General features: G+C 38.4%; 1 protein-coding gene across 1 annotated transcript in view; it reads right to left on the bottom strand.

Moving 5' to 3' along the window:
- The window catches only part of Vps41 (VPS41 subunit of HOPS complex), a 153,276-nt gene that overhangs the window by 38,907 nt on the left and 87,767 nt on the right, over positions 1-26,602 (bottom strand). The window contains exons 8-14 of the mRNA XM_048339444.1: positions 18,925-19,044; positions 17,451-17,597; positions 15,069-15,135; positions 6,487-6,584; positions 3,300-3,429; positions 1,749-1,864; positions 536-592 (exon numbers count right to left, since the gene is read on the bottom strand). Of these exons, the coding sequence (XP_048195401.1) occupies positions 536-592; positions 1,749-1,864; positions 3,300-3,429; positions 6,487-6,584; positions 15,069-15,135; positions 17,451-17,597; positions 18,925-19,044 (735 nt within the window). The remainder of the gene's footprint in view (positions 1-535; positions 593-1,748; positions 1,865-3,299; positions 3,430-6,486; positions 6,585-15,068; positions 15,136-17,450; positions 17,598-18,924; positions 19,045-26,602) is intronic.

Here is a 26,602-nt window from a genome sequence, read left to right as displayed (position 1 = left end):
TCAGCAGAAAGGATTTCTTGTCTGCTCTCCACCTAAACAGTCACCGCCACAGTTAGCAATGAAATGGGCTCTTTGCTGCTGCATTTTTCCAGAACCCAGAATGTAAAAAAAATGTATTTGATGTCCTAGGTTAGTCTCCATAACAAAATCAACTGAGTTAGTTATTACGAAGACACCAAAGCAATCTAGTTTTAAGAAAACCCTCTTTTGATAAGTGTTGAGGTAATGTGATTTTACCTGTGATTTAAAAAAAAAAACAACTTCCATATATATAACTAGCAAGTTCTATATTTAAAGTATATTTCACAAATATAGTTTCCAAATTACCTACAACTACCTCCTAGCAGGTATAAAATTATCTTGCTTACAAGCAGAAGCTGATTCAGTAAAGAGAAATACTTTGACCTGACAGGTAAGAGAATTAGTCTCAAGTAAGTTTCTCTGAAGAGAGAAGAGTCTGCTCTTTCCAAATTACTTTCAGCCTTAGTTATAACTTAGTTAAAGATAACCTTAAATATTGAAACTGCATACTTACCAGCATCTTATGTCTTTTAATGTTCCTTTGGCTAATTTCAGCTGCCATCAAGGCTTCCTATGAAAGGGGAAGAGTTAGAGAGAAAATTACTGTAGTTATAAGCACCATGTTGATGGTATTTTTATTTCCTGGACTACATGAGTTTTATTTTCTGGACTACTATTTTCATGGACTAAATGTAACTATTCCCTTCCTGTGGCTTCTGCTCGAAGCTCTGGAAGATCCAACATTGGTTCAAAAAGCTCCACTAAATTAAAATAGATGCAGGCATCTAAAAATGAACACTTTTTCTATTTCCATGTGAATTTACACATTAGAATACTGGAATCACATTTCATAGACAAATCAAAATAAGACAAAAATCTCTTAAGATTTTAATAAAAAAACAAGGCTTCTGTTGTTTTAAATCTGTTACTACTTGATAAGGGGCATTTTCCTTTCTTTTTGAATAAAAGTAAATTTTATGCATATATTCCTGTATATCTACAAGTAGGCTTTTGAAAATCTAATTTTTATTTTAGAAAGTTTACAAGTATTAGCTTACCATACATACATAAATCATTTATTTATTTAAGAAATTACTTGATCTAAAGTAACACTGTATTAACTGGGCCATGAATCATGTACAAATACTTGACTCTAAATAGTATATAAATTAAATAAAATCCTTTCACGTAATTACAAACTTAGAGAAGGAAAAAAAAAAAAGGCCTAGCCATCACTGCCCATCTATAATAAGAATTGAAAAATGTTTTGTTTTCCCCCCTAAGGAGTCATGTTCGAGCGTTCCCTATTGCTATTTTTCTGCACCTTGACTCCTTGATGACAACATCATTCTTTCCAACAACTAGTTCAAACCACTTTAACAGTACAGAGCTGCGGCTAGCTCTGTGTTTCAGTTAAATAGCCAGAATAGACGCTCTAAAGTACTGGTTCTACTTTCATTTCCTTTACAAAAAAAGTACCCAACAACTTTAGTAGGCCAGATCTTATCCTCTCCCTCCTTCTCCCATCAACCCTCCCCACTTAACAGCCAACCTCTTGTAGTCTTTGTTTCTGAATTTCTGACATAGACAGTGGAAAGTAACTCGTTTCCTACATGTTTTTGGCTTGCAGCACTTTAATTCAACTATATAAAAGATATAATACAAAGATCTTTTATCTTCTCTATTATATCAAGGACAATACTTTCAAGAATCTAAAATCAAAGTACTTCATATTTCTTCTTCTCAAGAAGCCAGTCAATATGATCGTCTTGGTCTCGTTCCTTGGCCACTACAACGTCTCTTGGACTCACAATATAGAAGAGTGATTCTCCTTCAGAGTACACTGCAGGGAGAGGAGAGAGGGCCACTTGAGTGACTTCAGATGACGAACATGGTAATGCTTTCACAGGACCTGGTGAGCTTTCCTATTTCTGAGTGAGTGACAACTACCTTTGCAATCAAGTGTACTTGACTCTGCTAGAAGGAAGGAGGAAGATAGGGTAGAATATGACAGAATATATTTCAGTGTCTTTAAACATATTTAAGTGCAAAATCACCTGAAAAGGAAGAAAACGAGAGGGAAAGAATGGGGAAAAAAGGGAGATTGAGATGAAGAAAATACTATATAAAACAAACAAAAAATAGGATGGTTTAGTTTAAAATTCTGTTTAACACATTAACATTATTACTTCAGGTAAAAAAGTGTCCAGAATTTCTCATGTCTATTACATGTCGGAATTCATCTACTGCATATAAACTTTATTTATGGCCATCTACATTACCGCTCTACTTTTACAGAACAATTACCTCACACAGTGATAAATGTTTCCCTCTCCTCAAGGTCAAGGTCATATAAAGCATAAATGACAGCCACCTGAGCCCTGGGGATGAGATCTGTCATCTCAGCATGCTGGGTACAGTGCTAATAGTGAGGGTTTCCCACTGAATCCCATTACAAAACCTGTTCTGAAGGGCTTCTAATTGTGCAGCACAGTTTGCTCTGAACAAGTTCCCAGACTGGATGCTTTCAGTTGTGAACTTTTACAACTTTCACTTCTGTCAAGTCCAAATATACTCTCACACATTTGCAATGATGATGGGCCTCATATCAGAAGGATCAAACACACAGAATATTTCTCCCTCACTACTCTGGCCAAAATAACAACTTAAAATGTCCTGGAAGAAAAAAAGACAATTGTTTCTAAAGTAAGGAAGAGCCTCTAAAAAGGTTACCTGCTCCATTTTCCTCAATATATTTTACAGGGATCTGAGGACATTCAGATTCCTTGGCATGACTCAATAACAATGATTCTCTTTTGTTTCTGAGAAGTCAGAAACCAAGATATTCACTTAATAAATATTCATCTAAGGCCTGGTGATTTGGCAGGACTCCTCCCAGTTTTAAGCAGTTGGTTAGTACTAGATAGGCAACTCTATCACCCCAAAGTAGCAAACCTTCTGGAGATATAAAGTTGGGGGTGATACGACAAGCACAGTGTCATGAAGCTTTGAAGCTTGTCCTCAAGTTACATGTCACTTAAATAGTTAGGACAACAGGAACGTAAACCAAAGAAGGAAGAGCCTATTTCTTATCTCATTCTCATCTCAGCTCTGGTTCCATCAGGACTTTTTTTTTTGCAAAATTTCTGGGCCTGTTCAGATATTCTCTAAGGTCTTTTCAGCACCTCCATTTCAATTCCCTCTTGGAAGGTCTGAGTAGAAGGGAAAAGAGTACCAATCTAGGAAATCACAGGAGCCAGCTCTCTGATATGTCTCACCTAGATGGTAATCCCTACATTCATTCTCCTGAAAGCCTCTGACTGTCAGAGCATCAGATGATATCTCCTCACAGGTCTCGGAAAGCGGCTGGATGATGTCCAGTCTAGGTCTGGCACAATACTCTCTTTCCTAGGGGGAAAAAGACAGAAGACTCATCTAAATTACATCTCCATAATTTACATAGATTAACTCAAATTATCACACTTGTTGGCACAGAGAAGCCCTTCTAACAGCTGGTCCCCCAGCTCTGTCTTATTTTCCTGATCTTTTATGTAAGATAAATAGGACCCTATCATTTGGGCACAGTGTCAGGAGAATGGTAGCCCAATAGCAATCCAGAGAATTTTTATATATTTTGTCTACACAACTGTGAGGGACAGTAAAATAATCTCAGCCTGTGTCATTATCGACATCACTGCTGGTACTAGTACATTTCCCAGGAATACTGAAAAGCCAGATTAAGAGTCACTCTGGCAGATGTCTGAGGTCCCAACATGGCAGACACCAGTCACAGGTGACTGTCAAACATAAGAAACGTGGTTATTGAGACAGTGAAACTCCATCTTTTATATTATTTGATTTTAGTTAGGTGAACTTTTAAGCAGTCACACACAGCTGGTATGGACAGGTTTTGACATGGAAGCTGTAGATCAAGCCAGAAGAGGTATGAGCCAACACCTGCTAGGACCTGTGACAGTTTAACAAACCAAGCAGGTAACTATGTGCTAATTACTCTGGCTGAGTTCTTAAATGATTCCTATAAAGTCAAGTGTTACTCTTCTTAATTTTAGAGGTAAAGCAACTGATGATCAAAAAGTCAACTAAGAGTAAGGGTGAATCAGACTGTGGTAAGGCTGTGAAAAAACTGAGACTAATAGCAGACCTTGGATTTGCAGATCAAGTCTATTCTATTCTATTTTCAAGTTTATGCTTTTTAATATTTGGTATTATAGACCTAAGACCTACACTTGAAATCACTTATGCAAACTAGGAACACCTAAAGAACTTTGATACTGGTACGAAGAAGACACTGATAAGAAGAATAAAACTGAGATCTAGCTATGTGAATTTCTCAAAGGAAAAATGATTACAAAATCAAAATCAGAATAGCAAAGTAGAAAAAGAAGTTCAAACAAAATAAAATTGAAATGACCTCACAAGACCATATAAAACACTGCTTCAGGGCTGGGAAAGAGCTGAGTGGTAAAGTGAGTACAGAGCATACCAGTAGTCCTGGATTCAGAGGTTCAATCCTCAGCATAGGAAAAAAAATTCTCCTTTGTACAAGTAAAGCAAGTTATCAGCAATGTGACTCATCTCCTTTTCCAGCTCATGTCCCCAACACTGCTTCAATATTCTCTTAACTGTGAACTTCTCATGAGCAGAAATTTGGTTTTTGTGCTCTGTGATCTGCAGCACCTAGACACAATTCTTAACATGTAGGTGCTTTATCGATGAGGGAAAGCAAAAGAAAATACTTAAAAAGGGAATGGCTTAGTAGTCAGAGAATGTTAGCTGTCTGGAAGAATACAGTTACTAAACACAAACATAATAGTAACAATAGAAACCATACATAATGTAACAACAAAGGCATCATGTTTTGGATATAACACTGAGTGACACAATTTAGTTCATACGGGTTAAACATCTTTTTAATGAGAAAAGAGAAGCAAGAAAGAAGACGGCCCAAAGTTGACCTCATTACTCTTCGTAATTAATTTTATTAGTTTGACTTAAGAATCAAAGGTATACTCTTGGCATGGTATCAAATGATACACATATACCAATACTTATTTTAAGTCATCTCCAATACCCTGGCTTTTTCTGGAAAGATTCCATTTTCTAATTTGTCCTATGAGGTTGACCTTTACTTGGTTTGTATTCCTTTCCAATATTCTCTTTTATTAACAAAGGATTTCTTCCTTCCTTTTCCCCCCTGATCAGTTGTTATTAGGCTTCCACTTTTTCAATGTACTGCTTCTTTCCTTATTTCTTTTGATCACATTCTCAATCTTCCTGCATTCCTCATCAAAAAGCATTGTAGTTACTCCCTCAGGAGCTACTGCTTTTCTTTATTTTCAAAAAATAAATAAAATAATAATAAACTGATGTCCTGCAATAGGGCTAGAAGCCAACCCTATTGATTTTAGGAGGTCTGAGTGTTCACTTAAGTCTGCGGCATTTCATTGCCTAGCAACATGGGTACCCAGAGCTTTAGTTACTATAGTGATGGCTTCCTAATGCAAGTGCTCTCTCAGAGAAATGCTCCAGTGTAGCTACCACTTCAAAACAAGGGCTCCCAGGGATTCTCTCCCCATTTCACTCCTTTCCTTTGGGGAGGGGGAGGAGAAGATAAAACAAGGAGAGCACACTTGTCTACTTACTATAAAGGGCTAGAGAATCAATTGCAATTACTTTTATATACAGCATCCAGGAGGAAGCAAGCCCTTCATAATAAGCTCTCTGTGTCTGTGCCTTGAAGCTGCCCCTATACCCTTCCTGGTAGGACCCCTGGACTCTAGCAATGAAATGAGCTGGGAAGAGGGTTGCCCCAAGCTTCAAAGGGACACTGGGTGTGGATGTTGCTTCATAGATCTGAATGGCAAACTTCTTCCCAATGTCATTATAGCAAAATTTAATTGTCGGATGCTTCCTACTAGCCACACATTTCACTGTGCTATCATCTGCATTGATGGCTGAGAGTTAGCAACAACCCCTCTTGAAGCAATCATCAAGCCACTGGGAAGTAAACAGAAGTGCCTGGACCACAAGTAATAATGAGCTGCCCTTTCCATGTTCCATCTGACCACAGGGACCCGAGCTGTTGCAGCCAATCACTGCTGTCATTTCTGCTAATGAATAGTGTCAGCTTCATTTCTTAGCCTTTCAGCAAGAGGAATCCTTCATTCCTTTCAATGAAAAGACTGAAAGGACAGTGAAAAAAAAAGTGTGTGTGTGGGGGAATGACTATCTTTCTTGTTCAGCTAAAGGAACACAGGAAAGCAATGAGTGGAGCTTCTAAAGGCAAATATGATAGGTCTATGGGGCAATTCATGCCAGTCTTATTTTATAGGTCCAAAGTGCCATACAGATCACAGTGGACTCCTCTGAAGCTGAAGCATGATCTGAGTATAACACTAAAAAGAGAACCCTACCTGCCTTAGTACTTGGGTAGAAAATAATTACCGTTTTTTCTGCAATTTCCTTTACATAGGAGAGTACAACAAGCTGGTCACAGAGAGGTGCAAGTCCACTAATGTAGAATTCTGTTTCAAACTGAGACACTGCAAGCAAAGGGAAGGAGAGTCACAATTAAAAGGAGCAAAAATAGCATACAACAAGCAGTCTACATCAAGGGGGCATGCTAGATGGATCCATTTTAAAAGGAGATGGAGAAGTAAATCACTTTGATGATTACCACACCTTGTATACAGGCATGGAACCATCACAATGCACCCCATCAATGCTATACTGTATCCCAATTAAAAGACTGCTAACATCAAGAAGGTGTAGTCACACACCCACTGGGTTTCACAGTAATCAGTATAGGAAACTCACACTTCAAAAATTCTATCACAAATAAAAGTAAATCCACCTGCAATAGCAATAAGTATGACACGTGCTCACGTAGTTGTAAAATGATGCAACTAAATCATATTGAAGATACTTTGAAAAACAAAAACCAACATAAACTATTACTAATAAGTAAGACTAATTCTTTCCAATGCCTGAGCTTTTCACAACTGGGCATTACAGTGGTGCAAAGGTTAAAAAGGAATGCTATGGGTGGTTGTAAAACACTACTTTTTTCTGAATAATTATTTATTTATTGTCAAAGTGATGTACAGAAGGGTTACAGTTTCATACGTAAGGCAGTGGGTACATTTCTTGTACAATTTGTTACCTCCTCCCTCATTTCACCCCTCCCCCCATGAATTGTTCAGTTACTTTACACCAAATGGTTTTGTAAGTATTGATTTTGGAGTGATTTGTCTTTTTATCCTGTGTCTCTCAATTTTGATATTCCCTTTCCCTTCTCTAGTTCTAATACCAGTATATACGGTATCCAGGGTACTCAGATGAAATTCAGTGATAGCGCGGGGACAACCACAGGAAGGGGATACAAGAGGATTATCAACAACAACAAAAAGCTACAGTTTCACATGGCATGTTGAAAGTAATTACAACAGTGCTATAACACTCGTTTCCATAACATGGGAGTTCATTTCACTTAGCATCACCTTATATGTTCATAAGGGCATAGCTACCGGGTTCTTGTGATCTTCTGTTGTGACTAGCCTAAACCTGTACTAATATTCCCTATGAGGGAAACTACAGAGCCCATGTTTCTTTGGGTCTGGCTCACTTCACTTAGTATAATTTTTTTCAAGTCCCTCCATTTCCTTACGAATGAGGCAATGTCATTCTTTCTGATAGAGGCATAATTTTTATATTATATATTTCATTTAAAGGTCTTGGGGCTGGGAATATGGCCTAGTGGCAAGAGTGCTTGCATCATATATATGAAGCCCTGGGTTCGATTCCTCAGCACTACATATATAGAAAAGGACAGAAGTGGCACTGTGGCTCAAGTGGCAGAGTGCTAACCTTGAGCAGAAAGAAGCCAGGGACAGTGCTCAGAACCTTAGTTCAAGGCCCAGGACTGGCAAAAAAAAAAAAAAAAAAAATAGGACTTAAAGTTAAAAAAGACTGGGGCCAGACTAAGACTACAATGTCCTACTTTTGCTTCCTACATCGTTGGGAATCACAAATGTGAGTTACTATGCCTGACCTAAACATCATATTTCTTAAGTGAAATAAAGGTCAGAGAAAAATAGTAAGCTTTTAAAAAATACTTACAATTTAGAAGAAATACTCCATTAAGAAATATGTGGACTTAATCGTACTGGATCCCAAACATCTGACAAAAACTTTAGTGGCGTGATTTCAGTGCCTTGATATAAAATGGAAACAATTACTGTTTTAAGAGACTCAGTTTTAGGGGCTAGATGTAGTGGCTTACTCTTGTAAATCCAGCTGCTTGGGAGATGGAAATCAGTAAGACCATGTATGGTTCAAGGTTAGCCGAAGCAAAAAGCTAAAGAATGAGACTTTAAGACTTTATCTAAAAAAACAAGTTAGTTATAGTGGTCTATGCCTATAATCCCAGCTAGATATCTAGGAGGCATTGGCAGGAAGACGGCAGCCCAAGGTCCATGAGAGCAAAAACAGGAGACTCTATCTGAAAAAATAATGAAAAAAAAAAAAAAAAAAAAGGCTGAGGAGTTGCTCAAGTAGTACATTGCCCGCCCACCAATTTTTTCCCCACCCAGACTCCCACTGAGCTTTGCTATAAATGCTGTCTGCAGGTTTTTCCCTGGTCTACTTGTTCCACTGTTTGTTAAGTGAGGAAAACGTATGCAGCCAATGCTACCATGTTCCTTGTGTCCTTCAATGATAAAACATCATTAGCGTACCAGTGTTTCAAGATAACTGTGGATTTCTCTGGGCATTGTGCTTAGGATTAGAGTCAAAGTCTATCAGTAGTGCTGCACAATAATACACATTACCAGCATCAGAGTGAGTATCATGTGATTGAAATAAAAAAGAACCTTCGGGCCTTATCAACAATTCGATGAGATGAAGAGAAACCAAGGGCAGAATACACATAGGACATTCCTCTGGAAACAAAGAGATTAAGTTGGGGAACTGTGTGTCAGATCCACAGGCCACATGCAAAAGTAGGGGTAGACATAAAGTAAGACACAGAGCAAGGCAGGAACGTGTAGATTGTAGGGAGACATGTATGAGGAGGAAACTGAGGCAGGGATGTTTACAGAAGTATGGACAAGGCAGGAGAAAATACCTTCACTTCATTTAAACACAAAACAAAAGGGTATTTGAAAACCCCTAATCCATTTGATGGCCAAGAGAAAAATCAAAACTTTATTTAAATAAAAGGTTCATCCTCCAATCATTCACAACTAAGTAATCTAACTTACTACATGTGTAATCAGACTCCAAAGAGATGGTATTTAAGGAAATATTTTTATCACCATTTTTAATTTTGTCATATACAGAGAGATTTTATTAAAAAAATGCAGTCAGGAAATGCATTTAATGTCTTCATACCAATTAGGTAAACTCTTACTTATATCTCCCCCTAAATTTTCTTCCAACTAACTTTATGAAACACAGTAATTGAATCTTCTGATTTTAAAATAAACCACCATTTTTTCTCTCTTTATCTCAGTGAGCAACTAAAAACAAAAGCTGTATTTACAAAAGCTCCCAATAAATAAATATTAGTAGGCTGACAGGCAATTGCTAATTATTTTGCTTTCAATATCTTTTTGCAACATAGTGACACCATCATTTCTGAAGCTTAGGAAGGTTAAGAAATGTCACAAATATCACATCAACATATTACAGAGAAGACCTAATACATGGAAGGAAGTTGGAGAGAAAAATTCAACTCAAGACAGGAGCCAACAGCATATAGGGCAGAAACCAGTTACTGCAAATTTGGTTTGCAATTTGGTTCTATATTTTCTAATTGATATTGATAACACTACTGTCAATTAAATGACACGGCAAAGATGATATGATCATCTAAACTCAACTTGGCACTCATGGAATAGCAACAATGAGAAACATCTCACAGGCAAATGACAACACAGTGCTTAGATAAAAGACATGGTTATGGACCTGCAAGGCCCAGGGTCCAAAACAGAATTATACTTTGTTATAAATATAAAACTACCTGGTACATCAACTAAACTTAGACCAAAATACAGCAAGCAAGGGGTTCTCATCTTTTAAATAGATGAAAAGAACCACAATCTAAGTTTGATCCCCTTTTGGATAGCTTGGTGAACTATCCAAGGCAACCCATTCTAGGGATTCTTTAACAATGTGGAAGAGAAACAATAAAAGGCCATCAATCTCAGGATAAGCCAAGCAAAAATACAACAGCTATTGCTCAGTCACTTCTCTGAACCAAAATTAAAATAGTGACAGCATTCCAATCATCTGTTCAGCGCTCAGGTGGAATAGGCACTGCACTGGTATGTTAAGTTCTCTGGGTTCTAGAGAATTTTCCCAGCAGTCTGGATCTGAATGCCTGGAGCAAGGCTCTGTCCTTGTCCAGGTTCACCTGGCTATGAACCAGGGCCAGGGAGAATGAGAATGAGGGAATGCTGGGAAAGAACTGTATGATCCCATGGTCATGAGTAGCAGCTATGAAAACAGGTGTCCTTGAGTCCAAATGCTGCCTTCCTTGCTGAGCATTTGGGCAGGTTACCTGACCCTGGACATCAGCTGCTGCACCTGGAAGACGGGAGAAGAGCCCCTACCCACACCGGTACTGTGAAGAGCCAATGATACTATTGTAAGGTATTTAGTATTATGCTCAGGGATTGTGATGCAAGTGGCAAAATGTATTTGTTACTTCAGGTGCTCCAGATTTTCCTCTTCCCCTTTCCAGTACTGAGGCTCAAACTCTGGGCTCAGGTGCTGTCCCTGAGTTCCTATTTTCTTCAAGGCTAGTGTTCTACCCCTTGAGCCACAGTGCCACACTTCTGGTTTTTTTCTCCCCTGTGATTAAATGGAGGTTAAGAGTCTCACAGGCTTTTTCCTGCCCAAGCTGGCTTCACACTGTCATCCTCAGAGCTCAGCCTCCTGAGTAGCTGATTATAGACATGAGCCACCAGTGCCCAGCAAATTCCAGATTTCTAATCCTACTTTCTATGAAGAAAATTTATGTTTCATTCCCAACACAAACCATCTAAGGTTCTAGCACTACGTGGCAAAGTTTTCACATCCCACCCAACCGGAAGAAGAATGAGTGAAGAAATACAGAAAAATTATTTGCTATAAAATGTTTGACTTTTCTAGGTCTAAAAAATTTTCATACTAAAATATTGACTAAGCAATAGATTTTAGAGAGCAAGCTAAACTTTAGCAGAAGAGAAGCTACACATACTCAGACCCTGAAATAAAAGCACCTTGAGTGAGGCTACCACTGGATACAATCCTTTCTGTTGGGAGCCTAGGATGGAAATGCATGACACTCACGTATTTAAACATGTACTCACTGAACGAGGATGAAGGGAAATACTTAGATCTAAGAGAATTTCTCCCAGCTCTTCCGCACCCAGATTCAATTTCCAGATCACTGTATTCCCAGTGTCATTCAATAGGCTGAAAACAGCATGATTCTAGATTCCTTGGCTTCTCTGTTCTTCTACAAAGATTCCTATGCAGTTATTTAGCTCAACTAAAAGAATTAAATTCAAGACACATTGTGTTCATAAAACTGCTGTGTTAAATGGCAATGCCTCAACTACTTACAGATAATAAAATAAAAATAAGTTGTAAAAAGGTAAAAATTCCTATAAGAAATGAAAACAAGGAAGTCAGTGATTAATTCCTTGTATATAAGTCACCTGTGGTGGTGACAGCCAGCCAGAAAAATGACACAAATACTGTGCTCATTACCGACAATGCAACACCTACTATAATTCTATAGAGACTCTGAAAGACTTTGATAGAAAGTACCAGAAGGTTAGGAAGTCTTGAGCAAAATACAAGATATCCAAGTGAGGCTAAAGGAGATATAGTAGGTATGGACCATGAGACCTACCCCATAGCAATATGATACAGGAGAAGAAATGTTATCTAAAACCCAATGCAGAGAATCAAAAGCCCTATGTATAGAGAATCACTTCAGGAGTGGGTGACTGCCCAGGAGGTTTATTATTATCATCATGACTTGTCATTCATCAGTATCAGTATCCAAATGACGGGAATAGCTCTAGTCTTACTCTTGTGATTTGGAAGGAAGAATGAAGCATCTCTAAGACATGCACAGGTAAGTATACTTTTTCAATCTCAATGACACTTTCGGTTCGTTTATTAAAGGACAGTGGCTTATAAATGTATAATCCAGACCTCTTATCATTATCCCTTTCCTCTACCCTACTCAATCAAGAACTCTTACCAAAACCTCTGCTGTGAAACTGGTTTACACTGTTAAAAAAAAGTGTGTGTGTGGGGGGGCAGGCTGACTACATTAGTAAAGTGCCAGTAATGTGATACTATTAATGCCTACACATAGTCTCTTTCACATAAATTACAGGACAGATGGACTCCATTTAGATAACATGGTCATAAAGCTCAGGTGGGGCTAATAGAGTCTCTATAGGGGCTACTATGAGTATTTACGAAGTTGAGACGGATGCTTGCAAGTGGTAATACCTACCAGACTGAGTAAGCACCTCACAGTGCTAAGCACTAGGTTGGGCACATAACTTTGTCATGTCTAATTCTCACAACCAACCATTCTGAGGTAGGCATTATCACCTCCACCTAACACATGGGAAGAACTCAGGAAGGTTAAGTAACCTTATCAAGACACCACAAGTTCAGCAAACAACTTTGCTTCCCTGGAAGCTTTCTGGTTGTTCTGCAAAGGCAGAGCATCTTCTTTACCTGTGTGATAGTAAGATCAAGGTCACCTCCTTGTCCCTCACTTTGTTATCTAGAGAGGAAGAAGCTTAGGGCTTGCATGTGAAAGGCATGCTGTGAGCCAGAATCAAACTAGTGGAGGGGAGGTGCAAGGCACACTGAACAAACCAACAGCGAGAATGTGTGCAGTTAAGTACCAGCTAGAGAGGAGACAACACAACATTCTTTTACTTCCCTGGTAATTTTATGTTTATGTTTTTAAAAGTCTAGTTTTTTTTAAATCTATCTGTATCATAAATATTATCTTTGAGGATCCTAGGTATTGAGAGTTCTTCTTTTTCCTGGTAGATAAGAGAGTGACCAGAAAAGTGAGAGATACTGAAACAATGACCTCTGTCTTCTAGTTACCAGTCTTCTTTATCATCCAGTCCCTTGGCCTGTTTTGTCCATACAGATACATCTGAAACACACACACACACACACACACACACACACACACACACACACACACACACGCGCGCGCGCGCGCGCATACATATCTCTCTCTAAAGGAAAAAATACACACACCATTAGAACCTTATTAGTTCCTGAAAGCCAATTTATGTTGGTAGTATGAACTTACAAGATGTTTTAAAAACTGATGGTTTCAATTAAAGACACTATATTTTTAATATAAAATGTTTTTTAAATATCAGAAATATGATTTGGTAGAGGTAGTTAATGGGACCAAAACACATTATAATATGTATACATGAAAATGTCACAATGAACCTTCTTTGTACAATTAATATACACTTACAAAAAGGATTAAAAAAGAAAACTTTAACATCAATTTTGACTCTTCAAGTATAAAACAGCCCAGATCTAAATACTATAACTGTATTGGTCATGAAGCTAATGTAGAGCCAATCACTGATTTCAGCTTTGCCTTGTTACAATGATCCATCAAATTTATATTTACCATCCATTCCCAAAATGGGAAAATGTATTTTACAGTCAGCTCATAGTATGCCGAAACCATTTTATTTTCCCTAAGAGTAATGGTACATTATCTCTGGTAAACTTCTAATAGTTGTTTCCCAAAGTCACTAACTCATTTAATAAATAGCACCTACTACATGACAAACATGGCGACAGACCCTGGTGACAGAAACAGTGAGCATAAAACAGACCCACTATGTGCTTGCAATGAAGTGATAGCCTGGTGGAAGACCGAGAAATGCAGATGACCACCAGATTTCTCCAAGTGCATGAACATGGGGAGATTCAGTGTTATCTGTGCCTAAATGAAGGGCTTGTCCAGGCAGAAAGATGGGATTCCCAAGTAACACTTAGGAGTTAGTGAGGTAAAAAGGAGGAGAATGTTCTAAGCAGAAGGGAAGAAGGAACCTGGGTGGGTGGAGAAGAGTGAGTGTGGCCGCAGTACACAGCCCAAGGAGAATCCTAATAATAGTAGTAGACATAGACATAGACAAGGGAGGCCACCTCAGAGCCCACACTAAGGACATTGCCCCCTGCAACTCAGAACAATGGGAGAGGCTGACGGATGAGCCCACGATCAGATCTGTGTTTTTTTTTTTTTTTTTTTGGCCAGTCCTGGGGCTTGGACTCAGGGCCTGAGCACTGTCCCTGGCTTCTTTTTGCTCAAGGCTAACACTCTGCCACTTGAGCCACAGCGCCACTTCTGGCCATTTTCTGTGTATGTGGTGCTGGGGAATTGAACCCAGGGCCTCATGAATATGAGGCAGGCACTCTAGCCACTAGGCCATATCCCCAGCCCAGATCTGTGTTTTGATTGCAGTGGGGAGTGATTCAGCGGGGAAGGGTGGGGCGCAAACTAGTCAGGAGGCGGCTGCAGTGGTCCAGGCCAACACTGATGAAGATGGGTATTTCAAATGCTCAGTTGATGGTACTATGTCAGGTAAGAACAGCAATTCTCACCTCTCACAACGACCCTATGACAAAGTCACTCTTTCTCACATTGTATAACGGCAAACACCAATGCATAAAGAAATCTGTCCTAAAAGTCCAAATGATCAATGACAAAACCAGAACCCAAACTCAGTTACTTGACTTCAAAGACAACTACAAAATTCATGTCTGAAAATAAGAAATACAATTGTTTTTGCTTCTGTTTTAAAAGCAAAGGTTCCCAGAATGAAGTTTCAAAGGTTTCTGGATCTACTTTATCAAAGTACCAAGATATGAGCTGTGATGTAGAACAACATGGCTTAGATACTTGTCAAAATGGATGATCGTTGCAAGTTTGTACTCACAGAGGACATGTAAGGAAGCCATACCTATTTCAACATAGCGACTTGGCAAATCCCTCATTTCACTGGCATGCCGTTCTTTCACTGAGCAGATCTGGAAGACAAATGCTAGGTTATTTCATACATCCCACAGGAAATTGTTCAATTTGAATGTGGCTAAATCAGCCACACGAACATGAAGATGGAGTACATACAATCTATCCTATGAATTAAATGACAGACATTAATTTGAATGTGGCAACCAGTAGTTATATTCTCCAGCAGTCATTTTCAAGGACAAAGATGAAAACAAAACTTTAAGGTAGCTATGATGTGTTTCTATCGACTCATTCTCTGAAGCTCTACTTAAGGTCTGCGGTCCTGTGCATCATAGTAATATTTAGGTCAATGACAGTCCATATACACTGATTCATCCCTCCACATTCTACTGTTTGGTGATACTGTGGCCACTGAACTTTGTCCAAGTATACCCTCTTTTGTTTACACAATGACAAAACCACCCATGATGCTTTTCTCAGAACTTATCTCTGTTAGTAAGTGATCTACGGTTATACTTCTATTGCCATTCAAATAAAATTTCAGCATAAGTACACAACCTGAAATGGCAAATCTGATCCAAGTCCACATTAGATCGAAAGCGGCACACATCAATGTATTACATAATTTAACCTCTCCCCAGCCCTTAACTTGTTTTTGTGATGGCCCATGAGGTAAGAATCACTTCCACATATTTTTTTAAGGGAGAAAACTAGGAGAATAGTAAGTGGTCTACAGACTGATATACTTACTACCAGAAAGGTACAGGCAAAGTTTGCTGATTTGTTTAAATTACATTGTGTAAAGTCGGGGTAGAAATATACACATGTAGTACAGAAATAAAACATCCCAATCTATAGCTCAATATGTCTACTCTTCCTACCCCTCTCACATACACAATGTTTGTTTAGGTAGGTAACACTGAATATTTTCTACTTTCTGTGCTGTACTTTCTAAAGTGAATTTACTCAATTTTATAAACAAGAAAATTTTAGGTTCAACAAGACTGAACTTGAATCTCAGTTACTAATCCTCAAAAGTTCTATCAGTGATCCAATTTTATTTTTCTTTTCTATAGTGATATTTATAGCCGTTGCTATTGCTCTAAGTACAGCTACACTATGGAAAATTATAAAAGAGAAAAGCTCAAAGAGGAAAACAGGCATTACTCAGTGTTCCTGCATAGGCAATACCACTTACCAGACTTCTTTTCTATGTAGTTACTATTATTAACATAACAATTTACTACAAATAGCACATTATTTAAATTTTCTTTCACCATAATATTTTATTATAGAAAAGTACAACTGATTTGACTGATCTCCTTTTTGAGCTTTATGTTTATTTCAATCTCTCATTATAAGTTTAAGCACAGTCAATAAACTTGAATACAAAACTTTCAGGACTTCTCTTCCTTAGGATAAAGTCTCAGTGAGCAAAAACACTTCAGGATTCCATATTAGTTTGTTTAAATACCATCCAGTGCCACTGCTACAACTCAAGGAATGCATGAGAGAGGGAACTCACTCTGCCTGATGGACGACAGAAACCCAGGAGTATAAGGCTCCATTTTTTTTTTTTTGGCAGTATTGTCGTTTGAACTCAGGACCTTGCAGTTGTTAGTTTAGTGCTCTACCACTGAAGCCATGCCTCCAGACTCATGCTATTTTTATTTTACCTACTTTTCAGTTTATTTTGCTTAACTTCAGCAATATATTTACAAAAGGAAGCAAACTTTTAGTGTAACACATCTACAATAACTGAGGCTCTGGTGGGCATGAAGGAAATGTGAATGAGTTCTGAGGCCTCTTTTGTACAAGAGATGAATTTCATTCACTCAGGCTCACAAGGGTCAGATAATTATATGCCAGAAACTATTCCCAAATCTTATTACTGATAATAAGTCTAGGCCTCTCCTCCATCAAGTTATTACCAAGCAAGCAGGATGATTTAGTTTTAACCTTCCCTCCCCTCATCAATAACTCAAGATGAAGAAGCCAAGGGTCAAAGCTAAGAGAAATAGAAAGAATAACAGAGAGGGAAACCTGATTAGCCAACAGAACTAATTCACATGTTCTACAAATAGCTAAAGCACCGCAACTGTGGAAAATTAAAAATAACAGCATCAACAGAAGATTTAAAGAGACAGTACCATCCTGAGCAAAGGAATGTTCAGATTTATATGGCATAAAATATGTGTCTTAAAACATATACAACTGAAATAATTTGGACACTCAATAGTTAGCACATTATCAGAATATTCAGATTAAAATATCTGGGTTGCGGGAAGCTAGTCAGGAACTCACATTCCTTTAGACCATCCTTAACAGATCTATAACAACAGAGGCTTATTGTAAGGACCAGCCACACCACCTTGACTGAGGTTCCCCAGCCAATAATCAGTGTCACACTGTCCTTCCAGCAGAGACTGCAAGGATACATATCTGGGCGCAGACTTATATCATCACGTGGCACATTGGTGATTCTTTGCTTGGAGTTGATGTCAAAAATCTTCACACCCTAGAAAGCAAAAAAGCATAAGATCCTTTACTTACAGGGAAAGAAGTAGAGACAAATTGATGACCAGACCTGGCTACCTACCACCATGAACCAGCACTACAAAATACTGTCAGTGTTTACTAGACACAGCTAGAAGCCATGCAAAGAATGGTCCCCCCTACATATACCTTATGAGAACCAAAATTACAAAGAAACCTCACACTTCTTACTCAACAAATGATGTCTTACTTAGTGCATGGCATGACTGACTTGAAAGAAACATGAAATGTACAGATAAAAGAATTTATTTCCAAAATGACAGGTATTATTTCCACTTGCATTGTTCGAACACAGATATGAGCTTTGTTTTAAAGAAAAGTTTTGACTATGAAAATCTACCTATATAAAAAAACCCCTACATTTGACATTTTAAAGTTTTTTAACAGAAGCATCAAGCAAGCAGCTAACTAAAAACGAACCAAAAGACCATAGGTTTTAGTTACTTTTTTGTGTAACTAGGAGAAGTAAAGTTCTTAATTGCAAATGAATTCTGGGGAGCTTTAAAAATTTTTTTTCTACTTAAAACTAGATAGAATTGATTTGCCAAAGTATACCTTGAAATTTCAAGATTGTTAGGTAAGAAAAAGACTTGTTTCTAAATTTTCCATGGGCCCCAACTCATATCTAATAAAACTTAAAATAAGTGAGGTAAAGAAAATTATGATCCACTTTCTTAAAGGCCAGCCTATGTTTTTATATAAATATAATGGGAGTAAAGAAAAACCAGAAATACTCTGCATTTGTTACTTAGTAGGAAGTGGTGTTGGAAGAGTCTGTTTCTCAGGTAGCCCTTCAATTACTAAGCTTTGCATTTTCTATTCCCCCTGCTTCAGGCTTCTAACTCTAACACACACTCAAGAATATGTTAGGAGTTGGGCAACGATGGCTCATGCTTGTAATCCCAGTTACTCAGGAGGCTGAGATCAGAGGATTGCAGTTCAAAGCCAGCCAAGCAGTAAAGTCCACGAGACTCTTATCTTCAATTAACTACCAAGAAGCCTGAGGTAGAGCTATGACTCAAGTGCTAGAACACAAATCTTGAGCAAAAAAGCTTAGGGACAGCACTCAGGCCCTGAATTTAAGCCTAAAAAAAGAGACTATGTTAGGAATTTCTGTACTAGGAAATCTAAAAACAATAGGGCTTCTCTAACCTTCCAGGTATGTTATCAACAGCCATATGCATCTGCAGAAATGACTACCAAAGCACATGGCATCTTCTCCTTGAGCTATCGACCTGGCCACACTCTGCCTCTGAACAAGCATTACGAGCACAGAGATGAACTTTTACCATATTATTGGCCCAAGCAATCAGATGGCCTCTCCACTTGACACTCCGAATGTTCCCTTCCCCTTCATGCAGAATGGAAGACTTCCATCTGTTCATCCAGGATCGCTCAAACAGCAGCAACTAGGAACCAATAGCATAAACTCTGACTCAGAACCACACATTTATCAACATGTCTTTATGTAGTTCATATGCATTGTGGAAAAAATTCTCAGCACATCTTTTTCTTTTCATTTTTCTTCTTTTATTTGGTGAATATTAATTGTCTAAAGTGAATAGATCTCTAGTAATTCAGTGTCCTTTTTTCTGAATAATTATTGTCAAAGTGATGTACAGAGGGCTTAGTTTCATATGTAAGGCAGTGGGTATACTTCTTGTATAATTTGTTACCTCTTCCCTCCCTTAATTCTCCCCCTCCCCACTCTTAGCACATCTTAAACTGTCCAGGACTTGGTCTAAAAATAGATTTGAGTACTGACATTACTACACAGCCAAGCCACAAGATGGCACCAAAATATCACAAAAAGAATGCACACTGAGTAAAAGATTCAGACTGCACAAAGTTCTTCAGGTGATTGCCTACAAACTAATTCATTGTGTAAACTGGTAAATCAGAAGTTTTTCACTGAAAACTCAAGATTAGTCACAGATTAAATTGTAATAATTAGCAGACTGTTTTCCATTTAACCTAGAATAATTTGAGAATGACTTTTGAGCAGTAATTTGCATCACAAAGTAAAAGATATTTGCTTTGGGATCAAGTTTCTTTAAAAAGTTCATAGTAGGAGGGTCTGGGGATGTTGCTTAGTAGTAGAGTGCTTGCCTAACATGCACAAAATCCTGGATTCAATTCCTCAGTCCCACATAAACAGAAAAGGCCAGAAGTGGTGCTGTGGCTGAAGTGGTAGAGTGCTAGCACTGAGCAAAAGGCAGCTCAGGGATAGTGCCCAGTCCCTGAGTTCAAGCCCAGAACTGGCCAAAAAAAAAAAAAAAAAAGAAGAAGAAGTTCATAGTAAGCCAGCACCAGTGGCTCGAGCCTGAAATCCTACTCAGGAGGTTGAAATCTAAGGATCAAAGTTTAAAGCCAGCCTGGCTAGGAAAGTCCATGAGACATCTCCAATTAACCACTGGCAAACTGGAAGTGGTGCTGTGGTTCAAGGTGGTAGGGTGCTAGCCTTGAGCAAAAAAGCTCAGGGACAGTGCCCAGGCCCTGAGTTCAAGTCTCAGGACTAGCATTAAAAAAAAAAAAAGTTCATCATACTTAGGGTTTTGTCGTTTCCCCCCCCCCAGGGGGGGGGGGTGGGAATTGATGATAATGGGCATTTGAACTCAGGACGCTGTGCTTTTGGACTCTATGGTTTCCCTCATAGGGAATAATTAGTACAGGTTTAGGTTAGTCACAGAAGATCACAAGAACCCAGTAGCTATGCCCTTATGAACACATAAGATGATGCTAAGTGAAATGAACTCCATGTTATGGAAATGAGTGTTATAGCACTGTTGTAATTACTTTCAACATGCCATGTGAAACTGTAGCTTTTTTTTGTTGATGATCCTCTTGTATCCCCTTCCTGTGGTTGTCCCCGTGCTATCACTGTATCTCATCTGAGTACCCTGGATACTGTATATACTGGTATTAGAACTAGAGAAGGGAAAGAGAATACCAAAATTGAGAGACAAAGGATAGAAAGACAAACGACTCCAAAAGCAAGAAGAATCTATTAAAAATCCATGGCAAAATTTAAATGCAAATATAACTTCCCAAAACTTTAATACTGATGAAGATATACAATAAAATATTTTTCTTGGAATATCCCATTTAAATTCTTTAAGAAAATCATGTATACAATATAACTCAAGACACATAACTCTAAAATACAAGATTATCCTTTACACCCAAATGCTAATAACAGATCCCATAAGGAAAAATTTCAACTCCTATCTTTAGAAACAAATTTGACTCATTTTAACACAAACTACATCTCCTCTTGGCTCCAGAATAGTAGAGGAGAAAACATAACACATTTTATTTGTACTTCCTATGTATCTTTCTACAGTCAGAAGAGATAAAAAAAGAAAAATAAGCCTTAAAATTAAATAGTGTATACTTCCACAACTAAATACGTTTAGTTACCTTAATATGCCATAAGTATTTAAGTCTCCACTGTCCCTGAGTAAGGTGTCCTTACCTCCACAGCTGCAAGAATCCTACTCTGAAGTCAGGGATTTTCATGACCATCTTTAGTCCAGTCTTCCTGTCAGATCTTAGAGAGCTCTTGTACCTGTCAGAGGCCCACCACTTATCTCACACCTCCCGCTCAGGTGTCATCTCCCCACACCTGCCATTCAGCCAGAGAGCCTTGGTGTTTTTCCTGATTCAGCCTCTTTTGCAATCACAGAGCAAAGAGCCAAGAAGCCATTGTGGCCAGCCAAATGCAGAGGGATGATGAATGTGTTCAGTATGTTGTCATAAGGCAGAATAGAAAAGAATTGAGGTTTGAGGACAGTTACTGCTATAGAAAATAAGTCAGACTTCACTGAAACCAGGCAGAGCTAATGAACACTTTCAAACAGAAAGAAGTGATAAGATGAAAACATCTACCTTCCCACCTGTGGGCTGAATCTGGCAGAAGTGCTTGATAGAAATGGACAGGACCTGATAAATCCCAAGGAACTGGTTTGCTGGTGGAACCTGGCGCTAAACTCTTCTTCCTTACCAATTCTGCCTAGAAATAACCAAGCAGTATTAAGGAGAAGAAATAATCAACAACTGCATTGAGAAAATTAAGCACTCCAATTTTCAAGTTAAAAATCCTGCAAAACAGCTAAAAATAAGGCCCCAGAAACACCTAGCTTGGGAAGCAGCTGGCCAATCAGATGCCAGAATGCAAAATCCCTTCCCACACTCAAGAACAGGGCTGTTCCCTGTGAGGAAGTCACAGGAAACAAGAAGCCTTAGGTAAATTCTGGGATAGGGATGAAGGGGGTGCCAGCATTGGAAATGCCAGGTGGAAAGCCCAGCTGGGAAGGAAAGAAGGCAGACTGGAAACAGAAGAGCATCCATGGAAAGCTTCTGTATTTGAAAAAAATTAAAAAACAGAAACCACTCAGGAAAGAAGAAAATCTCCCACTCTGGAAATAAGAAAGATCTAATTTGTACCATCATTATTCACAAATAATAAAGGACAAGAAGAACAAAAAAGATTAAAAAATACTTTCAACTCTTTGTAAGATAGGAAATCTGAGTATAAGCCTAAGACTCTGGGATGAGAGCACCCATGCTAGAAATATCGACACATAGGAAGTTAGCACAGCTGGAAACAAGAGACCACAGATCTCAAAGTGCGTGATGAGGAAAAACCAGATACATCTGTGCTGGCCATAGGGCACAAACCTAAAACCACATCAGTGAGGTTTGTAAAAAGAGAATTAAATAAGTGGAAAGATAGACTATGTTCCTGGATAGTAAGACACAAAAGTCATTGAAGAGCTTACATCACAATAAATTATCCTGGGGTTTTAATTCAGGGTCAAAGAAAATCCAGAAGTTTTAAAATTTCATCCGAACAAATTATTAAAATATCAGGAATCTTTAAAAAAAACTAAGCCATTTTGTGGGAAGGATAGATTTACATGACATTTTTTAAAACAGGCTAATAGTACAGCAAAGATCTCAGAATTGACAGATGAAAGAAGAGAAACAATAATGCCATCAGGCCTGAAGGTGGAGACATGGATAGGTAGGAAAAAGCAGCCCTCAAACCACTGGGTTCCATCTTCCTAGAGATTCACTTAAACTTGAAGAATAACCTCATGAGGGGCATGATGGCTCATGCTTGTATTCCCAGCTACTTGGAAGAATAAAATGGGGTGGAAGGCACTTCAAAGCTAGCCAGGCAAAAATAGCTTGCACGACCCTATCTCAGCCAATAAAAAGCTGCATAACAGGCTACCTATCCAGGAAATATAAATCAGATCATGATTCAATCTAGCCAGGGAATAAATGCAAGACCTTAGGATCAGAGGGGTATGGTGTAAGTGGTAGAATGCCTGCAAATCCCAGTACCATCAAAAAGAAAAGAAAAATAAATAACCTTAGGAAAACCATGCCTACAAATTAAAGCAAAGAAATAATCAGAGCAGTGATTGACACAACCAGCAGAGCTGGACATGTGAAGAGTATGCACCGATTTTTACATATGTATACTCATCAGCATAAAAACATTTGGGGCATATTAAATAAAGAGCAGATTACAAAACAGTCTATCTTATGATGGCACGTAAATAAAATATGGATACACATCCATATATAAATATAATAAAATATGAAAAACACATTGCAAAGTGATCATAATTCTAGAAGTGGGCGACAGGGGATTTTATAATGACAATCTATATTTCTAAGTACCCTACACTGAACATGTGCGCTCTTTTTAATAATGTTAGTACATGAATGAGGATGTAAATCCATTCCTTCCCTTACTAACAACCAGGTTGGTTTAAGTAAACAGTTTAAATGAAACAACAGAACAAAAAATAGTTCATTGGAACTTAAGGAAATGTTTGAGGCATATGGGGTATGTATTAACATTAATTTACATTAAAAATATGCTGTTTTAAAATAAGACATTAGTTTCTTCAGGAAATAGTCAAGAAAGCACAGCTGTTATGCAAACAAGATCTGGACTCCAAGGGGCCCTTGTGTTTTAGACAGCACGCCTCTGGTTATAGAAGGAAGCTGAGGCCGGCCAGGCTCTGCTTGGCTGTGGCTCTTGCCCTTGCTCCCAGGAGGACTTCCAGAAGAAGGCAGGAAGAAAAGGAAGGGGATGAATTCTGAACTCAGTCAATCTGAAAGTTGATTTCAAAACCTCTTGTAGACCCCACTCTGACACAGAGCTAAAGGAGGTGACACTTCTTCAGTGCCACCTCATACTGTGAATGGAACCATGACTCACACAGAACATTTACTCCTGCCTTGCCTCCTGAGTCCACTTCCAACCCTCTATCCAGGAGTCTGGTTTCCCCACCCTCTCACGAACCCTTGAGTGCTCATGCAGGATGCTTTAGGATATTTACTCCAGGGACACAGGGCCTCCCAGAGCAGACAGAAGGACTCAACGATCTGCTTTCCATTTGCTTCTATACTCTAATCTATGAGAAAGTGGTGCAGAAACACATTCTCTGTCAGGAATGCCAACTAATGTTGTGTTTTGGTGATTTAAGAAAAGATAAATGACTTTTCTTACAAACATTCTACACTAATTTAACTACCACAAAGCTATCTGCCTCTATTTCACTGACATTTAATAAAATCCATTTCTTTCTTCTAGATATAAAACTGCCTAGAGACCTACTGAGCAAGGATGTCCTACACAGCATTTTAGGGGTAAGCCATTGAACGAACTACCCTTAAAAGCAGCTGGTTAATTTATCTGGTTCATCTTCCACATCCTGTAATATTGAATTGTCATTATCACAGTACTGAGAGCAATTTAAGCTCGATGGGAGCTAAGTACATAGAGAGCCAAAGCTCTTTCCAAGAGGACTATTTTTTTTCTTGGAGCAAGTATTTTCAGGCTTTATTTCCCATAAATCCACATTGTGGCAGTCAGCACTCTCAGTACTTATATTTCAATAGGAGCCCTCATATCCCAGCAACATACTTTATTCTCCTACATTTTGTGCTGATAAATCTATCCAGTGCGTTCCTACACAAGCGAAAGCATCAGGATGCACATCCCAGAGTCTTCTACCCTGTGTAATAAACCCAAGATTCTGGCAGCCCAGTGTCTGTCATTACCTATCACCAACATTCCCCTGATGCAGGAAAAGAGCATGCCTGGCCCTGTTTTGTTCATCTGTGATACTTCAAGTTGTTTCCTCCAGGCTTCCTCAATACCAGCAATGCTGCTTGCTATGAGGCCAACAAGGAGGAAAAAGGAAAGAGGCAGATACATTAATGCCACACAAGGTCCTAAATACTAGTACATCCTTATCAGTCTTGTCACAGAAGCACAAATTTAAATACTCAAAATTGGAGACAATCCAGAATGAAATTTAAAACAGCAAGTTAGGGAAGTGCAGTATGTATAAATAAGTGTGCAGAAGAGCCGGATGGTGGCTCAGAGCAGAGAGGAGCCTGGGACCTTGACAGAAGTGAGTGTGGCCAAGAACCCAAGGGACAGGCAAGAGCTCTCTGTCTGCTTAAGACAAAGTTAAACATACAGATTTTATAGGTTACCAATAATTTTACTATTTCTAAAGAGAGTCAATTTTACTATTTCTAAAGAGAGTCAATTAACAAAAAAAGAAATCTAGCTTCGAGATCACTATTCTTTGTATTAAAAATCCAATACTACCTATGCACCCATGCCCATGCCAATACTAGTCTCAACAGCTAAGCCCTAGGAGTAGTTTAGGTGGCCATCAGTGAATGAATATGGTCAAAGTACCCAACACACATGTATAAAAACATCATAATAAAACCCACTATTCTGTACAATTCATACACACTAAGAAAAATAACTAGACAAGGCAGATATAAATCTACGTACTTACCTATCCACACTTAAGGGGTAAACAATCAGCTGTACCCTGTAGGTGAGGTAAGTGCCTTTCTAAACTTGTAATCTTTAACTTCTGCGTATATAAACTTACAATTGCAAACATGACTTAAGAAATGAGTTATGTATTAATTAATAGTTCTATTCCCCGTGTTCTCCCAACACACTTCAGTGTCTACCTAAAGTTTCATTCAGACCCCTACGTGGTGACTCCCTAAGAACAAGTATAATTATTTTAGATGTACCCATAAATGGAGAAAAGACTGCAGACCACCTAGTAAGTAGCAATCATTTGTGCTCAAACTGGCAATAAATATCAAGTGAACAGCTAGTCCACATAACCCTGAGAGGAGAATCACAGCCCCTAACAGCTCAAGCATGAAGTGAGACCTGACCATGAAAATAACCAACACAAAGAAAAGGGGGGCCAAGGTTTAGCTCAAGCAGTAGATCGCCTGCCTAGCAAGTACAAGCCAAAAAAAAACAATAGGCTGTTAGTGGGAATAGAAATTAATTAAGTCACTATGGAAATTCTTCAAAATACTAAAAAGAGAAAAATGATTTGATCCAGTTACAGCACTTCTAGGTGGAATATATATACCTAAAAAAAAGCAAAGTCAGCACACAAAAATATACACAGAGACTCATGTTTATTGCCAAGCTATGGCCTAGGTGCCCATAAGGAGATGAATTTTTTTTTAAGTATTGTATACATAAATAAGCCATCATGAAAAATAAGCTCAGACCATTTTTAGGAAAATGTATAGGAATGAAGGTTGCCATGTTAAATGAAATAAGACAAACACAGAAATAAATGTATTGCACGTTTCTCTCACATGCAGGAGCTAGCAAGAGTCAGGGATATTAGGGAAGGGGAAGAAAGACAGTGACAGGAAGAAGAGAAAGAGAGAAGCAAGGCTAAGACAGCACAGAAGGGAGGGTGGAAACAATCAAAGCAAAATGGATGCATATATATATGTATATATACTTGCTACAGTGAAATCTAATAACTGTAAAATTAACTTGCACTGACAAATTATAATTTAAAGAAAAAATGATTTCCACTTTCATCACAGCATGATGTCTGCCAGTCACACACTGGATACAACTTAAACATC

Source organism: Perognathus longimembris, chromosome 2 (genome assembly GCF_023159225.1).
Source record: "Perognathus longimembris pacificus isolate PPM17 chromosome 2, ASM2315922v1, whole genome shotgun sequence".
In the NCBI taxonomy this organism is placed as follows: domain Eukaryota; kingdom Metazoa; phylum Chordata; class Mammalia; order Rodentia; family Heteromyidae; genus Perognathus; species Perognathus longimembris.
The sequence above is the reverse complement of the archived record's forward strand: the minus strand, read 5'-3'. Positions and strand labels throughout refer to the sequence as shown.